At 51.1% G+C, this 17,226-nt stretch overlaps 1 protein-coding gene across 1 annotated transcript in view; it reads left to right on the forward strand.

Annotated features, from left to right (window-relative positions):
- Nucleotides 1–11,333: 11,333 nt before the first annotated feature.
- The window catches only part of LOC144942750 (complement factor B-like), a 31,319-nt gene continuing 25,426 nt past the window's right edge, over nucleotides 11,334–17,226 (forward strand). The window contains exon 1 of the mRNA XM_078869635.1: nucleotides 11,334–11,550. Coding sequence (XP_078725761.1) covers nucleotides 11,427–11,550 — 124 coding nt within the window. The 5' untranslated portion in view covers nucleotides 11,334–11,426. The remainder of the gene's footprint in view (nucleotides 11,551–17,226) is intronic.

Consider the following 17,226-nt stretch of genomic DNA (forward strand, 5'->3'; position numbering starts at 1 on the left):
ATCTCGATACTAAGGCTCGTTACTGCAGCTCGTCACGACCCAGGGTGCCCACTGCCCTGTTGTTGCGCCTTTGTTCGTACATGAGACACATTTGGCCTCCGTAGTTGTACTGAACTAGGTGCGGGGGGGGGGTCCCACAGCCCAAGTCCAGAGCCCCTTCAGCTGCCGCCTTCAGCCAACTCCTCCTGCTCGTCACATTGCCCATCTCCCACGACAATGACCGCGTGGTGTATTCCAATGGCATTGGCCGTGGTGACCCTTTGACCTAGGCGCTCACTATTTCATCAAGGTCAAGAGGTTATCAATGCCATTGATGCCACCACACCTTGCGATTGCTCCTTGTAAAAAAGGTGTTAGTTTTGTTGCCAGATGAAAGGGTAAAAAAACAATTATCAGAATCCACAACGCTTGCTTGACACTTACGAAACCTGGGAAGGCTCTGCGATGCAAGCGACTTACCTTCTTGGCAACAGAAAACGTCGGAACGGCAGATCCAGGACACTTGCAAGTCTTGATGAAAGCGATGGACCGGTACGTCTGTGGAGTAAACATCGCACGTTTGTGAAGTCACCAGTACCCACTAGAGCCTGGAACTTCTGCGCGTTCTCCACGAAGACTGTATTGCCTTTGGACTTCATAACCCCGAATGCGCCCAATCACGTCTGATCTTAATAAGCCAAGCATGGACGAACTTGGGGAGTTCCTGTATGGGTGGGGGGGATGGGCGTGGATGCGTGAGCATCAGAATCAGAATCTTCCTTCATACCGGAGGAATCCGATGAGCTATCAAGCTCTTTATCAACATGTACAGCGGGGGCGGGTAACAACAACAACAACAAAACTACAAAAAACACGATGGGAGTGCAAAGTGCGGTGAAGGTAAGCAAATCATTTTAAAATATATTTTTATACAAAGAAAACTAAACTATTATTATCGTACCAGGTAAGGCCCACCGACCCATGAGCTTCTTGTTCAGGGGCGAGCTGATCATGGCGCATTGTCTTGGCGTGTACCATTTATAGCGGCAAAAAATACTCCAAATAATCCAGGCGCGCGTTTGTGTACGTCGCTAAAGTCGCATGGGCTGAGACGGTGCCGCTGGGACAGCACGGACCTTGCGAATTGGTGGTGGAGGGTTTAACGACACATTTATATTTCTGCAGTCTAAACCAAAAAAAACTCTATTATGGGTACTGTTGGTCGTGAAAGCCTACATGTGAAACTAAAGGGGCATTTTCTTTGATTTTTTTCGGTAAAGTCACGTAGGTTAAAAAAGAAAACAAATGAATTAAATTTAACCTACGTGACTTTACCGAAAAAACCTAAGAGTGTGAATCCTTGCAGTCACGAAAGCTTCAAATCTAGAATTAAAGGGGCATTATCATCATCATCATCATTGTTAGACGGCGCGTTTGACTCAGTAGCAGGACCTTTGGTGTTTTGCTTCACCAAAACGGGGCGCTGTCTGACAATTTAGGGATGTGAGCAAGTGGCGTTGTGGCGCGTGTTTAATGTCAGGATGAGGGTGGGGTGTCTCTGCCCATAATCCCTACCCAGCGTCCAGCAAACGTCTCACACTGATGTCAGATCTCGACGAATGCTGTACCGCTCGCAAGGCAGAGAGCCCTTGCACATATCCTCAGTGCAAGTTGTTTTTGCACCGTCGTCAAATATCGTGCCTTAATATTTGTTTTCTTGGTTCTTTCGGTAAAGTCACCTGAGGACGGCTGCTTGCGTTGTGGCCGAAACGTCGTGAGAATTATTTTATTATGGTTTATTTGTATTAATGTATTACTTCCCTTCTACGTGACATTGCCGAAAGAACCAAGAAGATGAATCCCTGCAGTCACGAAAGCTTTAAATCGAAATGTAATATCTGTTGTGATTGTAATTGACGATCACGTACGCCCCGTTGTCAATCAAATTCCGCGTGAAATTTTACCCGGTGCTGTGGCAGTCATTGGGGGCGTGGGGGAGATGGGGTGGAAGAGTTGCTTGACCATAACTTCACCGCGCCGCTGGTCAGTGTAGGGCAGAGGTGGGACAAAGTCATTGTTATGCAAGTCCAAGTCGAGTCGCAAGTCATCAAATTCATGACTCGAGTCTGACTCGAGTCCAAGTCACATGACTCGAGTCCACATCTCATAGGTGGGACAAAGTCATTGTTATGCAAGTCCAAGTCGAGTCGCAAGTCATCAAATTCATGACTCGAGTCTGACTCGAGTCCAAGTCACATGACTCGAGTCCACATCTCATAGGTGGGACAAAGTCATTGTTATGCAAGTCCAAGTCGAGTCGCAAGTCATCAAATTCATGACTCGAGTCTGACTCGAGTCCAAGTCACATGACTCGAGTCCACATCTCATAGGTGGGACAAAGTCATTGTTATGCAAGTCCAAGTCGAGTCGCAAGTCATCAAATTCATGACTCGAGTCTGACTCGAGTCCAAGTCACATGACTCGAGTCCACACCTCTGGTGTAGGGTACTGAAGGGCAGGACTTCTAAGACTGGTTCAGATATTACTCGCCACTGATGGTAGCCACGCCTGGGGATCGAAGGGTTCGTTATACACTGCGCGTACCACTGCGATGGCGTTCTAAACCAAAGACTACGACGGGGTCGCCTTGCGATGATTTTTTCTCGCTACGCCTGCTGGCTGATATGACTCCACAAGAGGGAGCTCTTAACTACCGAAGCAATTATATTCATCAGAATGATACGTTCACGTTTCACATCCTTCATAATATTTAGAAGTGATTGCAGAAGACCGTTTCTGAGTATAAGTGATGAAAAAAAAACATGTTCAATAATATAGCAATTAAAAATGAGTCTCTTAATGAAGTATATTAAATTGAGGTTAACTTATCCAAGTTCACGTTTAACGTTTCACAAGTTATATTTTTTTGTTAATTCATTTAAATTTGTCTCTGAAGTGTTTCATTAAAGTGGAACAGTAAAGTCGAATTGTTCATCATAATCGCCCATGATCAATCCACTGCTGGATGAACGCCTCTCCAAACCAACGGCAACTCTCACGATCCCGTGATGCAACAATCCACCTAGCACAAGGGTGGGGAATGTCCGGCCCGCGGGCCGTATGAGGCCCGCGGGCCGTATGAGGCCCGCAAAATCATTTGGTGCGGCCCTGCCAAGGCAACCGCAGGCGGGACTCGAAATTCAATAAATATAGGAGAAAACCTGGAAAAGCAGTTGCGAGTAGCAACATCATCAATAGCCAGCTAACATCACACGCCTCGCTAAAGAGAAGCAGTTCCAGCCATCACATTAGGGGTGAGTTAAATCAATGTTGACCAAATATAACAGGTTAATTTTTTTAAGTTGATAATTTTGTATGGCCCGCGAATGATGTTAGAAATATACAAATGGCCCTTGGCAGAAAAAAGGTTCCCCACTCCTGATCTAGCACATGCCCCTGAGTTGATTTCATTGCTCCGTCTCATCGGCCGTTGCCCCTCAGACACTCTCCCTGCTTTGGCTGCCACTCCGTTGTTAATCTCTTCCACTGGTCCCCATCCATTCCAGTGACGTGTCCTGCTTTAAAGCCCACTCAACATTCGTAACCGTCAAAGTGTTATCTTTAATCTGCCTATGTTCTGTTACCCATATCTGCCTCTCTCCAACTCTCATTGTAGTCCCACGCATACATCTCTCCATGTTTTATACACACTCTTTTTTTATTATTAAGACAGAGCATTTGTGAAACGAGAACCCCTCATTCCACCAAGTTGCCTCCCTCACGGCCACCACAAGCCAAATGTGGTGGCGCACGCCCACGAACAAGCACACCGGAGCCAAGAGTAGGTGGATCGTGCAGATTTGTGAAGCTGCCATCTCCCGGCCGCAAGGCAGTGCAGCAAGTGGATCCCTGGCCTCATGTGTAGACCCTTGAGTGTCATCCCTTCTCGATCCATAGGTTTTAATCAGGGTTGGTGCCACATTCAAAACGCTCCTTGAAAAGGAGTTTGGTCAAATATCCCAGTGCAGGGGTCTAGAGACTCAACGGGCCTCTCCCAGATTAAGAAACGGCATTTGTTGTTATATACGTGGGTTGAGAATAATTTCCATCGACTGCCCGCATGTACTGCGTAGGTTCTCGTGGTGGTGCTGTGTAGCTCTCCGATGTGATTTCGGTGGTTGTACCGCGTGTCGTTCGCCACGATGGGGAGCTTCCGGGACACCATGTCCAGTTCCCGAGGAAGCAAGTGGCACGAGACGTCGGACATCACCTCGAACAAACGCGCGACTACAACCCGAAAACAACGCATCAGGAGACTCCAACTTGTTGCCGTCGGCACCAACAAAAAACGTACCGTCATGTTTCCGGCGAGCCGGAACACCTCCGTTCTAAATCCCTTTGGCTGGTAGCCACCGAGGGCATCTCTCAACCTCAGCATCTGCGCAGCCAAGTCCACCGACGACGCGCCGCTGTCCCCGCCGTCGCCTCGCTCGGACCCCTTCAGATCCCCTTCGGCCTCGTTGAGCTCAACGATGTTGAACAAACTCCTGTCAGCCACGCTTCCAGCTCCGTTGCTTTTCACGGCCGCCGCCGCCGCGCGAGTCGCGGGATGAGTCTCGCTGCTCGCGTTGCGCCCGCCGCTTCCACGCTCCGCCCGGAGGATCTCCGCTCCGCCGTTCTCGCGAAAGAAGGCTTCGACGAGCTCATTGAGCTCTCCGGCCTTGTCCAGGATGTGCCGAAGCCGCGGGCTGCCCGGGTCGAAGTGAAGATTCCGCCCCTCGGCCAGCGACGCGCCGCTCGGCGGCTTGGGAAGCTCCCGCGAGGCATCCTCCTCCTGGCGCGACGAGGGCTCGGGCTGAATCTGCCCGCGGATCGCGGTGGAGTTGGTGGATTCTTGCTTACGGAGCATTTTTGCCGCGTAATTTTTTAAAGGAGCGCTCGTGGTTCTGGCCCGAGGTCACTGACTCGGACTGTTACACCGGTCTCCACACTGGCTGCCGACACCGGAATGATCCTGCTCGGAAGCAGGAGTCTGCCGATTATGAAAAAAAAAATTGCCACCACCCGTATTTTGTCCCTGTGTGATGTCATGCGGTCATTACGCTTTAAGCTCCCTGCGGTTTCACGATGTGCCTGGAACGACCTCCGCCGCAGCGACAAAACAACATTTAAAGGGATGGGCAAGTCAGCAAATTGCGGTCGAAATTTGCATGACGCCAACGGAATCGCCGTACTGTGTGTGCACAGAGCCACACCTGAAGCGACTCAGAGCCTTTAAAGGGGCATGCGAGCAAGGTCCTCATCTTCTTGGTTCTTTTGGTAAAGTCACGTAAAATGGAAATAATAAAATAATAAAAATAAAACATTATAATATAATAAAATAATATTATATAATTTTTTCTTTTATTATTTCCATTCTACGTGACTTTACCGAAAGAACCAAGAAGATGAATCCCTGCAGTCACGAAAGCTTTAAATCGAAAGGTCATCATCGTGACATCTGACGTTTACAAATGAGCTCAAGCGATTTCGTGCTCGAATGAGCATCGCGGCATTGGTGTTCATCGCCTGTTCACAGCTCTGAGCGAGTTGCAGAGATTCCACATTTCCCTCATCTCTATGGGTGTGTGGCAAACTTGAGGACGATCAGAATCGGAATCAGAATTGTTTAAAGGGGAGGAATCCGATGATATATGAAGCTATTTTTCACAGATGTCCAGTCGGGGCCTGTAGGAACGTTACAGCGACAAAACAATACACAAAAGATGATGGGAGTACCATTGGAACCTCATTTTCCAGTAAAAATATGTTAATTGTTTTTTTACCCTTCTATCTGGCAACAAGGTGTCAGTTTTGTTGCCAGATAGAAGGGTAAAAAACCAATTATGATGGGAGTACTAAGTACAACAGAGGTAAACACATCACCCACATACTGATACAATTAATCCATCCCCATCCTACCAGACGTGGCTTCCCCACAACGTGGTTCTCATTTAACGACCCTCCGAGGGATGATAGGCTGAGTCACCTCCCCCCCAACTCACAAACTTCCGATTTTGAGCCGCTCTCTCTTCGGACGAGACACCAGGCCGACTGTAACATATTCTTGGATCTTTCGGTAAAGTCACGTAGAAGGGAAATAATAAAATCATAAAAATAAAACAATTAAATTCTCACGACGTTTCGGCCAAAACACAAGCAGCTGTCCTCAGGTGAGGACTCAGGTGAGGACGGCTGCTTGCGTTGTGGCCGAAACGTCGTGAGAATTGTATTGTTTTATTTTTATGATTTTATTATTTCCCTTCTACGTGACTTTACCGAAAGATCCAAGAATATGAATCCCTGCAGTCACGAAAGCTTTACATCGATTGTAACACCTCAAGTGACTGCGGTCGTAATTGAGATGACAGCACGTGTGTCGCTTCGGCAGTGATATGCATGAGCAACGATTGACCGAGGAAATTCAAACGCGTTTCCGGGTTACGGTTTCGTTACTCCGCCTGCTGGGCGAAGTTGAGAAACGCCGCTCGCTCTCTCTTTTTTTACGATCAGTGGAAACAAGAAGATGCTCGGTGTAGTCGGCATTTTGCTTCGTTCATCATTTCGTAATTTTTTACTTTGCTTTATGTAAACCCCCACTTCTCGCTCGCTCTCTCGCTCGCTCTCTCTCTCTCTCATGCTCGCTCGTCACCGTGACGTGAGCGATGACACCACAACCACGTGACTTTTTCTTTTGTGTTGTGTGCGGTGCTTACAGCACCACAGCACGTAGATTTGTAACCATTATCTAACGTTTGTTTTCTTTTCGGTTGCTGGTGACTGGTTTTCGTATTGGAGTCGCCTCCGGTGCTTTTTGCTGCTGGTGGCAATAAAAGTTGTTTAAAAGTCAAGTCTCTCATGATCGCGCTCCCGAGGTCACGATCAGAGCGGACTGCTCAGGAATCACCGATCTCGCCGATGATATTTTAGCCGATCAAATGAAGCCGGAGAGGGGGGGGGTGGTGAGGCCGTGGTCACAATATTGGCGATGAATCGACACGGCGATTATCTCGCAAATTACGATGAACCCGCCATCGTTGATGTTCGTTGATTTATATCGTGCCCTTATCTCACGGTGTCCATTTTCATCTTAAACTTGAACCGCATTCGTCACCCCAAGAGCTCTCGCCGTGACGGCCCGGGGAGGCATCCGCGCTTCGCCCCGCACCCACGATCAGCACGGTTGGCGGCTGCGTATAGGGTGTGCGAAAGAAGTTCAACATATTGTACATACATACATAGGCTTCAGCAAAGCAAGCCAAAGGTCTAGTGCCTTAAATAGCCCAAGCCCCCCACCACACACACACACCCCACCCCCCCAGCAGATTTGTGAAGAAAATAGAGGCACGTCAAAAATTCCGGCCCCCAAACTTCAACTAATAATGATGACGACGATGAGCATAAGAGGCGCCGCGTGTCTCGTGTTGAACGGGTGAATTACTTAGATTTTTCTCAATCTAATTCTAACAATCGCGGTAACAATTCAGACGACGAGGTTTCGCTTTGCTCCCAACGAGAGAGAGAGAGAACAACTGAAAGACGCAACGAGGAACCAGAGACGAGCCGGAAGGTAGAAGGAGCTAGGCGACAGTGAGCCGGTGCCAACGATTACCCAAGCTCTAAGGGTCCTCTATATATGAAGATGTTTTCAGGCAATGAATGGGTGTTGAAACAGTTAGGCGGAAAGTGGACGACCCAGATAAAACATGCGTGTGCTGGCCACCCCTCCTCCGCTCCCCCGTGTGACGTAGGTGCTCGCTCACAGCACTTGGCCCAGCAGTGCGTGCCTCGACCCAGGTGCCATGGGTTGACTGACTGAGATGACCCTGCTGTGTTTTGGCCACCCGGCGCTCTGCTCGTTATTGTGGACATTGATCCTCTGCCCGATGCTGTTGTTGGAGGGCGATTGCCTCCAGCTGGCCAGATGCATCCTCCTGTACCACATCAGTCCATCCCTTCTCGAGCCCGTGCCGCACCCATTTCATCTCCTCTATCTGGCCAAACAAAAGCTGTTTGGGTATGCGGTGACTAGGCATTCAGGCTACATGCCTCAGCCAACGCAGCTCACCGATGGTTAAACCCAGGATGGATTGCAGAAAGGGCAGCCTGAACGTTTCTAACCTGGTAAGATGTTCTATTAGAGGGGGTTCACATTTTCTCAAGCATAGGGAAGGGAGGACCGTGACTGTGACCGAGAAGACCCGAAGCTTCGTGTGGAGCGACAGACCAGGTAGCTTCCACACAGACGCAGAGACCCCAGTCATAGAGAGATGAAGAGAGACACAGACGGACAGAGCTGGAGAGAGACGGGCACAGAGAACAGAGATGAAGAGACACGGAGAAAAAGATTGAGAGAGACAAATACAGAGACGCACACACACACAGAAGTGGAGAGAGAGAGAGCCACACACAGGACAGAGATGGAAAAATATGGCGAGAAGACAGACATGGATAGAGACGTGGACGAAAGGAGATACAAGCAGAAACAGATCATGTTTTGGTCTCCCTAAAAATATGGTGCCGAGCTGCTGTGTATTGGTTTAGCACACTGGACGAAAGGTCGCCTCCTCGATTCGATCTGCAGACACGTACGCACGCACGCACGTACGTTGAACTTATTTCTAACCGCGCACAGCCAACCGTGCGAATCGTTAACAGAACGGTGCAATCTTCTTGGTTCTTTCGGTAAAGTCACGTAGAAGGGAAACAATAAAATAATAAAAATAAAACATAACAAAATACAATTCTCACCACGTTTCGGCCACAACGCAAGCAGCCGTCCTCAGGTGAAGAACAGGTCTGTCGGAAAGACAGCGTCTGAATGAACACCACCAAGCTTGGCAGCGTATATTTAAGCTGGGTTAGGGGAAGAAGGGCGCCTTGACAAAGGAATGTGCATATCAAGTTGATTAATCCTCGAACCTCCTCTATCCATCTGGCATCGTACGTGAGTCGCCGTCGTCGGCAAGGGAAAAAGTCGACGCCCTACGGCATCCTCCTCTTGACCAAGTGTGCCCAGACACTTCCTGATCCTAACAAACGCAGTCTCTCGCCTGAAAGAGCGACGAGAGACCACGAGGAATAATCGTGTGGGGACCGCATGAGCTCGTCCGATCGGCAGGTCGTTTGCGGCGGGGCAAAGTGTCGGTTGCTCCTACATCCTACAACAGCAACACGTCTGGCCAGCTTGGAAGAGTAGGCCTAACATCCCCCCCCGCCCCCCGGGGAGGACTCTCTCGAGCGGAGGGCCTGATGCCGGCATTGGCACGAGCGAGGCATACTCTTAGGTTATTTCGGTAAAGTCACGTAGGTAAAAAATAAAATTAAAATTAATAAAAGTAAAATAAATAAAAAAATTCACGACGTTTCGGAGGCAACACAAGCTTCCGTCGTCATGTGGAACCGTCACAGCACGATAGCTGTATCACTTGATTTAAAAAAAAACTCTTTACTTGATACAGCTATCGTGCTGTGACGGTTCCACCTGAAGACGGAAGTTGTGTTGCCTCCGAAACGTCGTGATTTTTAATTATTTTTTTATTTTACTTTTATTAATTTACATTTTTTACCTTCGTGACTTTACCGAAAAAACCTAAGAATATGAATCCTTGCAGTCACGAAAGCTTCAAATCTAGAATTTAAAAAAACTCTTTACTTGATACAGCAATCGTGCTGTGGCGGTTCCACCTGAAGACGGAAGCTTGTGTTGCCTCCGAAACGTCGTGAATTTTTTTCTATTTTACTTTTATTAATTTTAAAAAAAAAATTTACCTACGTGACTTTACCGAAAAAACATACGAGTATGAATCCTTGCAGTCATGAAAGCTTCAAATCACGAGCGAGGCTATTGCAGGGCCGCGCATTGACATTGCGCATGCTGCGGGCTGTGAACTCCCGGGTGACGAAACACGTGGTTTACGGGAAAGCGGTTTTATCTCCACCGCTCCCTGGAATGTGGCTGATTGTCAAGCACAAATGTTTGCCTCCACCAGTGAGTGACCTCCGTGAACACTTCACTTTTGTTTGAAAAAATTCATGGCTCCAGCAAACGTTTACAGGAATCGTACAATTTCGTTTGAAATGTTGTTTTAGGCCTAAATGAGTTATTGTTATTATAATTTCTTACGATGGGCAGCCGTGTGTCGTGTGTTTCTACGCTCTTACATTTGTTATTTCAAATGAGTTACCTTTAAATGAGTTTACTTGTGTCACCGATTCGGTTTGTGTTTGGGATTGTGAGAGGTCACAGCAGCTTGTGTGTGGATTGACCATGACTGATTGTGATTATTGACATGGTTTTTTTACAGCCCTTTGTCATTTCACGCCGTGTCGCTCATGGGGGGTTGTTTCACCATACTTCACCACACGGGTCAGTGTGTGTTGGTGAAGGAGTTGTGGTCCTGCACTGCTGCAGATATCGCTCGCCACTGATGTTAGTCCTGTCCACGTCGACATCACAGTGCGCTTCAACTGTAGCTATTCGTGTCATTTACATTTCTAAGAGCTATCTATCCTACTCTCCCTTCACTCTTTAGTTCATCATTTTGATCCCGATATCTCTGAAATAATTGTCCGAGATATGCACACTGTATATTGCTGCCTATTTAAAGTGATATTCTTTTTCCTGGAGAACGGTGATTATTTTCCACTTAATATTTATTCCAATTACATAATTATTTACATTTAGTGCCATTGCATTATGCATCAGTTCCACTTTTTGACGGACAACGTTGGCAATGATTAATATGTGCTCATTCGCTTTTCAGACAAACGGGTACATGCAGAGACTATGGACGTGTTTTCTATTAAAATCTCCTTTCACGTCTGCAAATAAATTCGTAAAAACTCAAAACATTAATCAATGACACTGTAGACTTAAAAATAATATAGTATGACGGGTGTATTTTAGGGCATTGACCCATGTATGTACATTGAACTTCCTTTGCACCATATGTAGCCAACCGTGTGTGAGCGTGTCAGTGAGTGGGTGAGTGTACGTACGTATGTTGAACTTCTTTCGCACCGTACGTAGCCAACCGTGCTAATCGGAGGTGTGGGGCCTCTTCTTCATAGCACATCAATTAATAAATGACACACGCATCTGACGGGACATATTCTGCGACAACAAATTTTAAAGAATGATTAACAGAAGAAAAATGTAACTTTGCCAGTGGGATTTTTTATCTGCCAGTACCGTTCCAGAATAACAAACAATTTTTCCTCCCCACATCCCCCCACCCCCCCCCAAGTCCTTGGTTCCAGTTTGGACTTTGATAAGTGCCAGGGTTGGCACGATCTGCACAAATTCCAGCCTCCTCGCTGCTTCACGAGGGCACGCATTCTGGCTTGGGTTTCGGGCGACACTGAGCAGACACCGCCGTGCCATCCACAACACGCACGCCCCGCCGATGCCGCTTGGCTTCACGCTCTCTCCCGCGCGGTCTCGTCTCGGCGCAGAGATGTCCCGCGCGAGGTTGACCGTCGTGGTTCTGAGCATTGTTGTGTGGGCTTCGCATCAGCAGCTCTGCGACGGTAAGTCGAATTCCTTTTCACGCGTGTACAATTGTTTTTGGGGGGGGGTTGGCTTTGTTTTTAGGATGCTACCGCGGTGTGAATTGGTTGCCACGGCAATCGAGAGGTTGCCGGCGCGGCAGTTGAAACAGAGGGGCGAGTTTTATGAAATCTCCCTCTCCTGTCTGTGGGGTGCCATGGTGGCGAGATGTTAACTACCTCGCCTAGTATACAGGAGGTCGTGGGCTCGATCCCGACCCTGACGCCTGCTGTATATTTGGAGTCTGCGTCTCTCTCTAATCATCATCACGGTGGCTATGAGATGTTAACTACCTCGCCTGGCATACAGGAGGTCGTGGGTTCGATCCCGACCCTGACGCCTGCTGTATATTTGGAGTCTGCGTCTCTCTCTCATCATCATCACGGTGGCTATGATATGTTTACTACCTCGCCTAGTATACAGGAGGGCGTGGGTTCGATCCCGACCCTTGACGCCTGCTGTATATTTGGAGTTTTCATGTCTCTCTGCCCGTGGTCGCGTGGATTTTTCTTTGGGTCCTCCGGTCTTTCCCTCCACATTTAAAAACATACGTTTAGATTATTTGGCTGATAAGCCACTTCCTTGAGCTATCATTCGTGGCCAGTTCGCTTCAAAAAAATAGCTATATAGCTCAGCGGACCTTACCTGGTAAAATAAAACACGATTTAGTAGGAGTGTGTTCACCCAGCGGCATAAATGGGTAAACCACGATTTTTCTATGATCGGCAGCGTTAGTTGTGGTGGAGCCAATTGTGGCTAATCGCACATCCTCCAAGATGTCTGGGTCAGCGTGGAAGAGAAGGCCAAATACACTCTGGAGGGGGCTCTCTAGATGTCCCTCTAGCGGAAGCCCTTTCGACGGCAGTGGCGTGAGCTTGCAATTTTATTTGTTTTGTTCTCTGTGTAGGGCTGTTACAGAGAGCCCGTTATGCATGGCAGCCTATGGTAAACAAGCACAGTGGGCGGGGCTACGTCAGTGCACGGGCAGGTGCCCTCTACGACGTCCGCGCTTCGGACGTTACGATCCCCCGGGGCCCCACCCCTCAGGGAGGGGGGTGTATAAAAGGGGAATGTATCGGGGGGCTCGGGAGTGATGTTTAGCTAAAGAAGAGGAGGCGGAAGACGTCTGAGATAGAGCCCTGGACTCCCCCTGGTACGCCGTCCTTATCAGGACCGCGCAGGCTCGAGCCAGTGGCGTGGTACCAGAGCCAGAGCCAGTGCTGGTCTGGACTCTGGGTACCGGGCCCGACTGACCAGTGTCGGGCCAAGATAGCCTCCCCTAGCCCATTAGTGGAGGACTCAGAGGCAGGCTAAGGTTAGCCTAGAGGTGTGTCCTCAGATAGACGGGTGAGGGGGCCGATACCCCCTCAATTGTGTATGTCACAAAGTTGGTGTTCAAATAAACAAGTGTGCCTCCAACTCCGGTGTCAACGAGTCGTAAGCGTTACTACATCTGGCGTCAGAAGTGAAACAAAGTACGAACATGGATACACGCCGGACGACTCGAGTCGGAGTACCAGGGGCGGAGGACACCGCTGCAGTTGGAGAGCCCGAGACGGCTGAAGATGCCATCGAGCAGCCGGGGCTGGGTGCATCCACGCCACAGCAGCTGGAGGAAGGGGAGCCGTCGACGGAGGGGCTGAGGCAGGCGCACGCGAAGCTGGCCGAGCTGCTGTACGCCGCAGCCGCCATGCTCGATAACATCACGCGGCTGGGGGCTGCGGGACCGCCACGAGGCGACAGCAGCCAACGACCACAGCGCCTTCCCGCCATTTCAACGGAGCAACATTTTGAAACTCCCGCCATCGCCGCAGCTGCTATTGAGGGCGTGGCCGCTCTAAGCATCGCGTCCAACGGCGGGAGTACAGTACCTGCCGCGTCACCACGGGTGCGACCGGCGATGCCATCGCTGCTTCGGGCCGACGCTGAGTCGAGTGAGGGAGGTGAGGGAGACGAGGGAGCGCGATCGTCCTCTGCAGCCGCTGCCTTACATCAGCGACTGCCGCCGCTCAAAGAATTTGTGGGCGAGGAGGGCGACTGGGGCGGCTTCCAGCGGCGCTTCCTCGCTCACCAGAAGATGGCACAGTGGACAGACGCCGAGGCTCTCCGAGCACTGCCAGCACTCCTCGACAGCGACGCCCTCGCCACACTAACATCGGCAACGAAGGAGAGGCGTTCCACGCTGCGGAAGGCGATGCAAGTGCTGTCCGCTGTGTATGGGCCACCATCGGACTGTCGTCAACTCTTTTACGATCGCCAGCGGGGGACGAAGGAGTCGCCCCTGGCGTACCGTACAAGCCTCCTGGCGCTGGCAAAGGAAGCCTTTCCACGAATGGACGACGAGGGGATCGACGCCATGGTGACAGAAAAGATACTTTTGCTGGCAGACGACTTAGACATCGTCATTGTCGCACAGGACGATGCAGAAATGTGCTCCCTCCAAGCGGCCCGTCTCCTCCACGCAAACCTGTCCTCTCAACGACGGAAGGCCAGCAAGGCGGCGAGCGGGCGTGCCGTCGCTGCGGCCACCCTCCCGGCAGAAGAGGTTTGCGCCATCAACCATCGACGGCAGCACGGAGCGGGAGCGCGGGAGGACCGGGCCGGTTCAAGCCATCTACAACGTCCATCGTCGCCACCAGCGCTTCCACGCTGCTACAACTGCGGCATCCGGGGCCACGTCGCCTCGGGGTGCCGCTCTCCTCGGCAGCGCGGGACGACACCTCAACGGGACGCCGGCCCTCGTCACAAGCTCCACCATCATAATCCGGCGAGTCGCGGCACCCCTCATGTTTGGCCCACGCACACGCCCGTCGCACACTCAAACACCGCAGCGAAAGGGGGGCCAATATCGCGTACCATGGCACCAACACGCACCGCTCTGGGTACTCACATTGAACCCAGCCAGTGGTCCGTGTTGGCCCATCGGGTTGTAGCCGCGTCGTCGGGGTCGTCGGCCGTTGTGGGTCACATCGATGGGGTCGAGGTGCGCATCCTGGTCGATACAGGGGCATCGGCGACCATTATTTCGGAGTTGATTTATAACATTCTCCCTGCCCAGAGCCGTCCTTTGATGCCTGTTAATGTACCATTCTTTGCTGCTAACGGGGGTTCACTTGGCATCATCGGACAAATTCGAGCCCAGATTTGTGTCGGGGATATTAAATTATCTGGGCCGATTTTTGTTTCCTCCTCGCTGGCGGTTCCATGCCTGCTGGGGACGGACTTCCTGGCCAAAATGCCGATTAGGATATTAATCGACCAGGGATGCATTGAGCTCCCATCGGGCCGACGCATGGCGTTTCTGCCATCCCCCGCTACGAGCCGGACGGCGTGCGCGACGGTGCCGGCGTTCGTAGATAGAACGGTGCGCGTTCCTCCGGGGGCGCAAATGTTGATCCCCTTGAAACTTCGGCGGCCCTTTGCTAAAGGCATTGGGGCTCAAGGGGTTCTGTTGGGACCGTCTAGGGCCGGGGTCAGTGGACCTAATTTACTCCCGGCCCAGACCATAGTGAGAGGGGAAGGAGAACCCTTCATCGCGGTCCTCAATGTGGGCTCGCAGACGGTGGTGGTCCCACAGGGGACCGTGCTTGCTCACGCAACGCCGGTGCCCTGTGAGGAACCCGTCGCGAGTCATGTCGGCGCTGTCCCTGCACCGCGGCCACATTCGGACAGCGATGAAGGGTGGCTCGAGGCGCTTTGCGCGGGATCGACGGACCTCTCAAATTTAGAGCGCCAACGTCTTAAGACACTACTGCGGGAATTTTCCGACGTTTTCAGTCGGGATAAATACGATTTGGGCTGCACTCATCTGCTGCGTCACCACATTGATACGGGTGACAGCGCGCCAATACGCCAGAATCCTTTTCGGTTGAGTCCCGCCGAAAAGGACCATGTCAAATCGGCTGTTGATGACATGCTAGCCGCCGACATCATTTCTCCCTCCAACAGCCCTTGGGGAGCGCCGATCGTCCTGGTTAAGAAGCAGGACGGTTCGTTGCGGTTTTGCGTTGACTTTCGGCGCCTTAATAAAATTACGGTTGCCGACGCATACCCGCTCCCACGGATGGACGAATCGCTTGACGCCTTGGCGGGAGCGCGATTCTTCTCCACATTGGACTTACTTTCGGGATTCTGGCAGCTTCCTCTGGACGATGATTCAAAGCCTAAAACTGCTTTCCGTACTCCGCACGGCCTGTTTCAATTCAACCGGTTGCCGATGGGCTTACACTCAGCGCCGGCAACTTTCCAGCGGTTGATGGAATTGGTTTTGGCTGGTTTGCAATGGGAGTCGTGCCTGATTTATTTGGATGACGTCATTGTCTTTGGCAAAACTTTTGATGAACATCTCCAGAGGTTGCGGGCGGTTTTCCTAAAGATGCGGGCTGCTAATTTGAAATTTAAGCCCCAAAAATGCCATTTGTTACGCGAGTCGGTGCGTTATTTGGGGCACATTGTGGGGCGCTCAGGTATTTCTACCGATCCCGCCAAAACGCAGTGTGTAAGCTCCTGGCCGACTCCCACCTCAGTGGGAGAGGTTAGGAGTTTTATTGGGTTTGCGTCGTATTATAGACGCTTCGTCGCTAATTTTGCGACTATCGCCAAACCCCTACATGCTTTGACATCTAAAGGGGTTCGGTTCTGCTGGGGTCAGGAGGAGGAAGCTGCTTTTTGCTCCCTTCGGGACGCTTTGGTAAACGCTCCTCCCCTGATTTACCCTGATTTTTCTAAACCGTTCTTGCTCGACACCGATGCGAGCAACACGGGTATTGGGGGCGTGCTCTCCCAGGTGGTTGACGGCGTGGAACGTGTGGTTGCGTACGGCAGTCGGGTGTTGTCTCCAGCGGAGCAACGGTATTGTGTCACCCGTAGGGAACTGTTGGCAATTGTCCATTTCGTCCAACAGTATCGCCCATATCTGTACGGTCGGCATTTCACCGTCCGCACAGATCATGCGGCACTGCAGTACGCCCTGAGGGTTCAACAGCCATCGGGACAATTGTCCCGATGGTTGGAGGTCCTCCAGGATTACGATTTCCAAACCACATACCGTAAGGGCGTTCGCCACACCAACGCGGACGCTCTGTCACGCTTGCCAACCACCTCCGAGTGTGCATGCCTCCTGGGGTCTGGACGTTGCAGGCCTCCAGGGGACACATCGGTACCTGTCTTGGCGGCCGCCAACGACGACGATGCAGTGGTTCCTAATTCGATCGAACAACAGGGCAAAGATTCCCTGTTGGGGTTGCCCGTCATTGAATGGGGGCGCCTCCAGATGGAGGATGTCTCCCTCCTCGGGTGGCGACGTCGCGTTGGCGGTGCGGCGGGGGGAAAAAGAGGTGGTTCCGACGCATGGGAAATGTGCCAAGGTCTGCTAATGCATTGGGACGGGAAGTCACGTCGACATCGGCTGGTTGTCCCTACTGGGTTGCGGGGTAGGGTGGTATGGGCCGCTCATGAGCGCCTCCTACACCTGGGGACCCAAAAGACTCTCGCCTTGCTGCAACTTGATTTTTACTGGCCTGGCATGACGAGGGATGTTGGGGATTTGTTGGGATCGTGCCCTCAATGTGCACAACGCAAACCGCCGGCACGGGAGTCTAACCCGCCCTTGCAATCGATCAAAGTGTCCAGGATAAACGAGCTGGTCGCTCTGGACA

This window comes from Lampetra fluviatilis, chromosome 28 (genome assembly GCF_964198595.1).
Source record: "Lampetra fluviatilis chromosome 28, kcLamFluv1.1, whole genome shotgun sequence".
Classification (NCBI taxonomy): Eukaryota; Metazoa; Chordata; class Hyperoartia; order Petromyzontiformes; family Petromyzontidae; genus Lampetra; species Lampetra fluviatilis.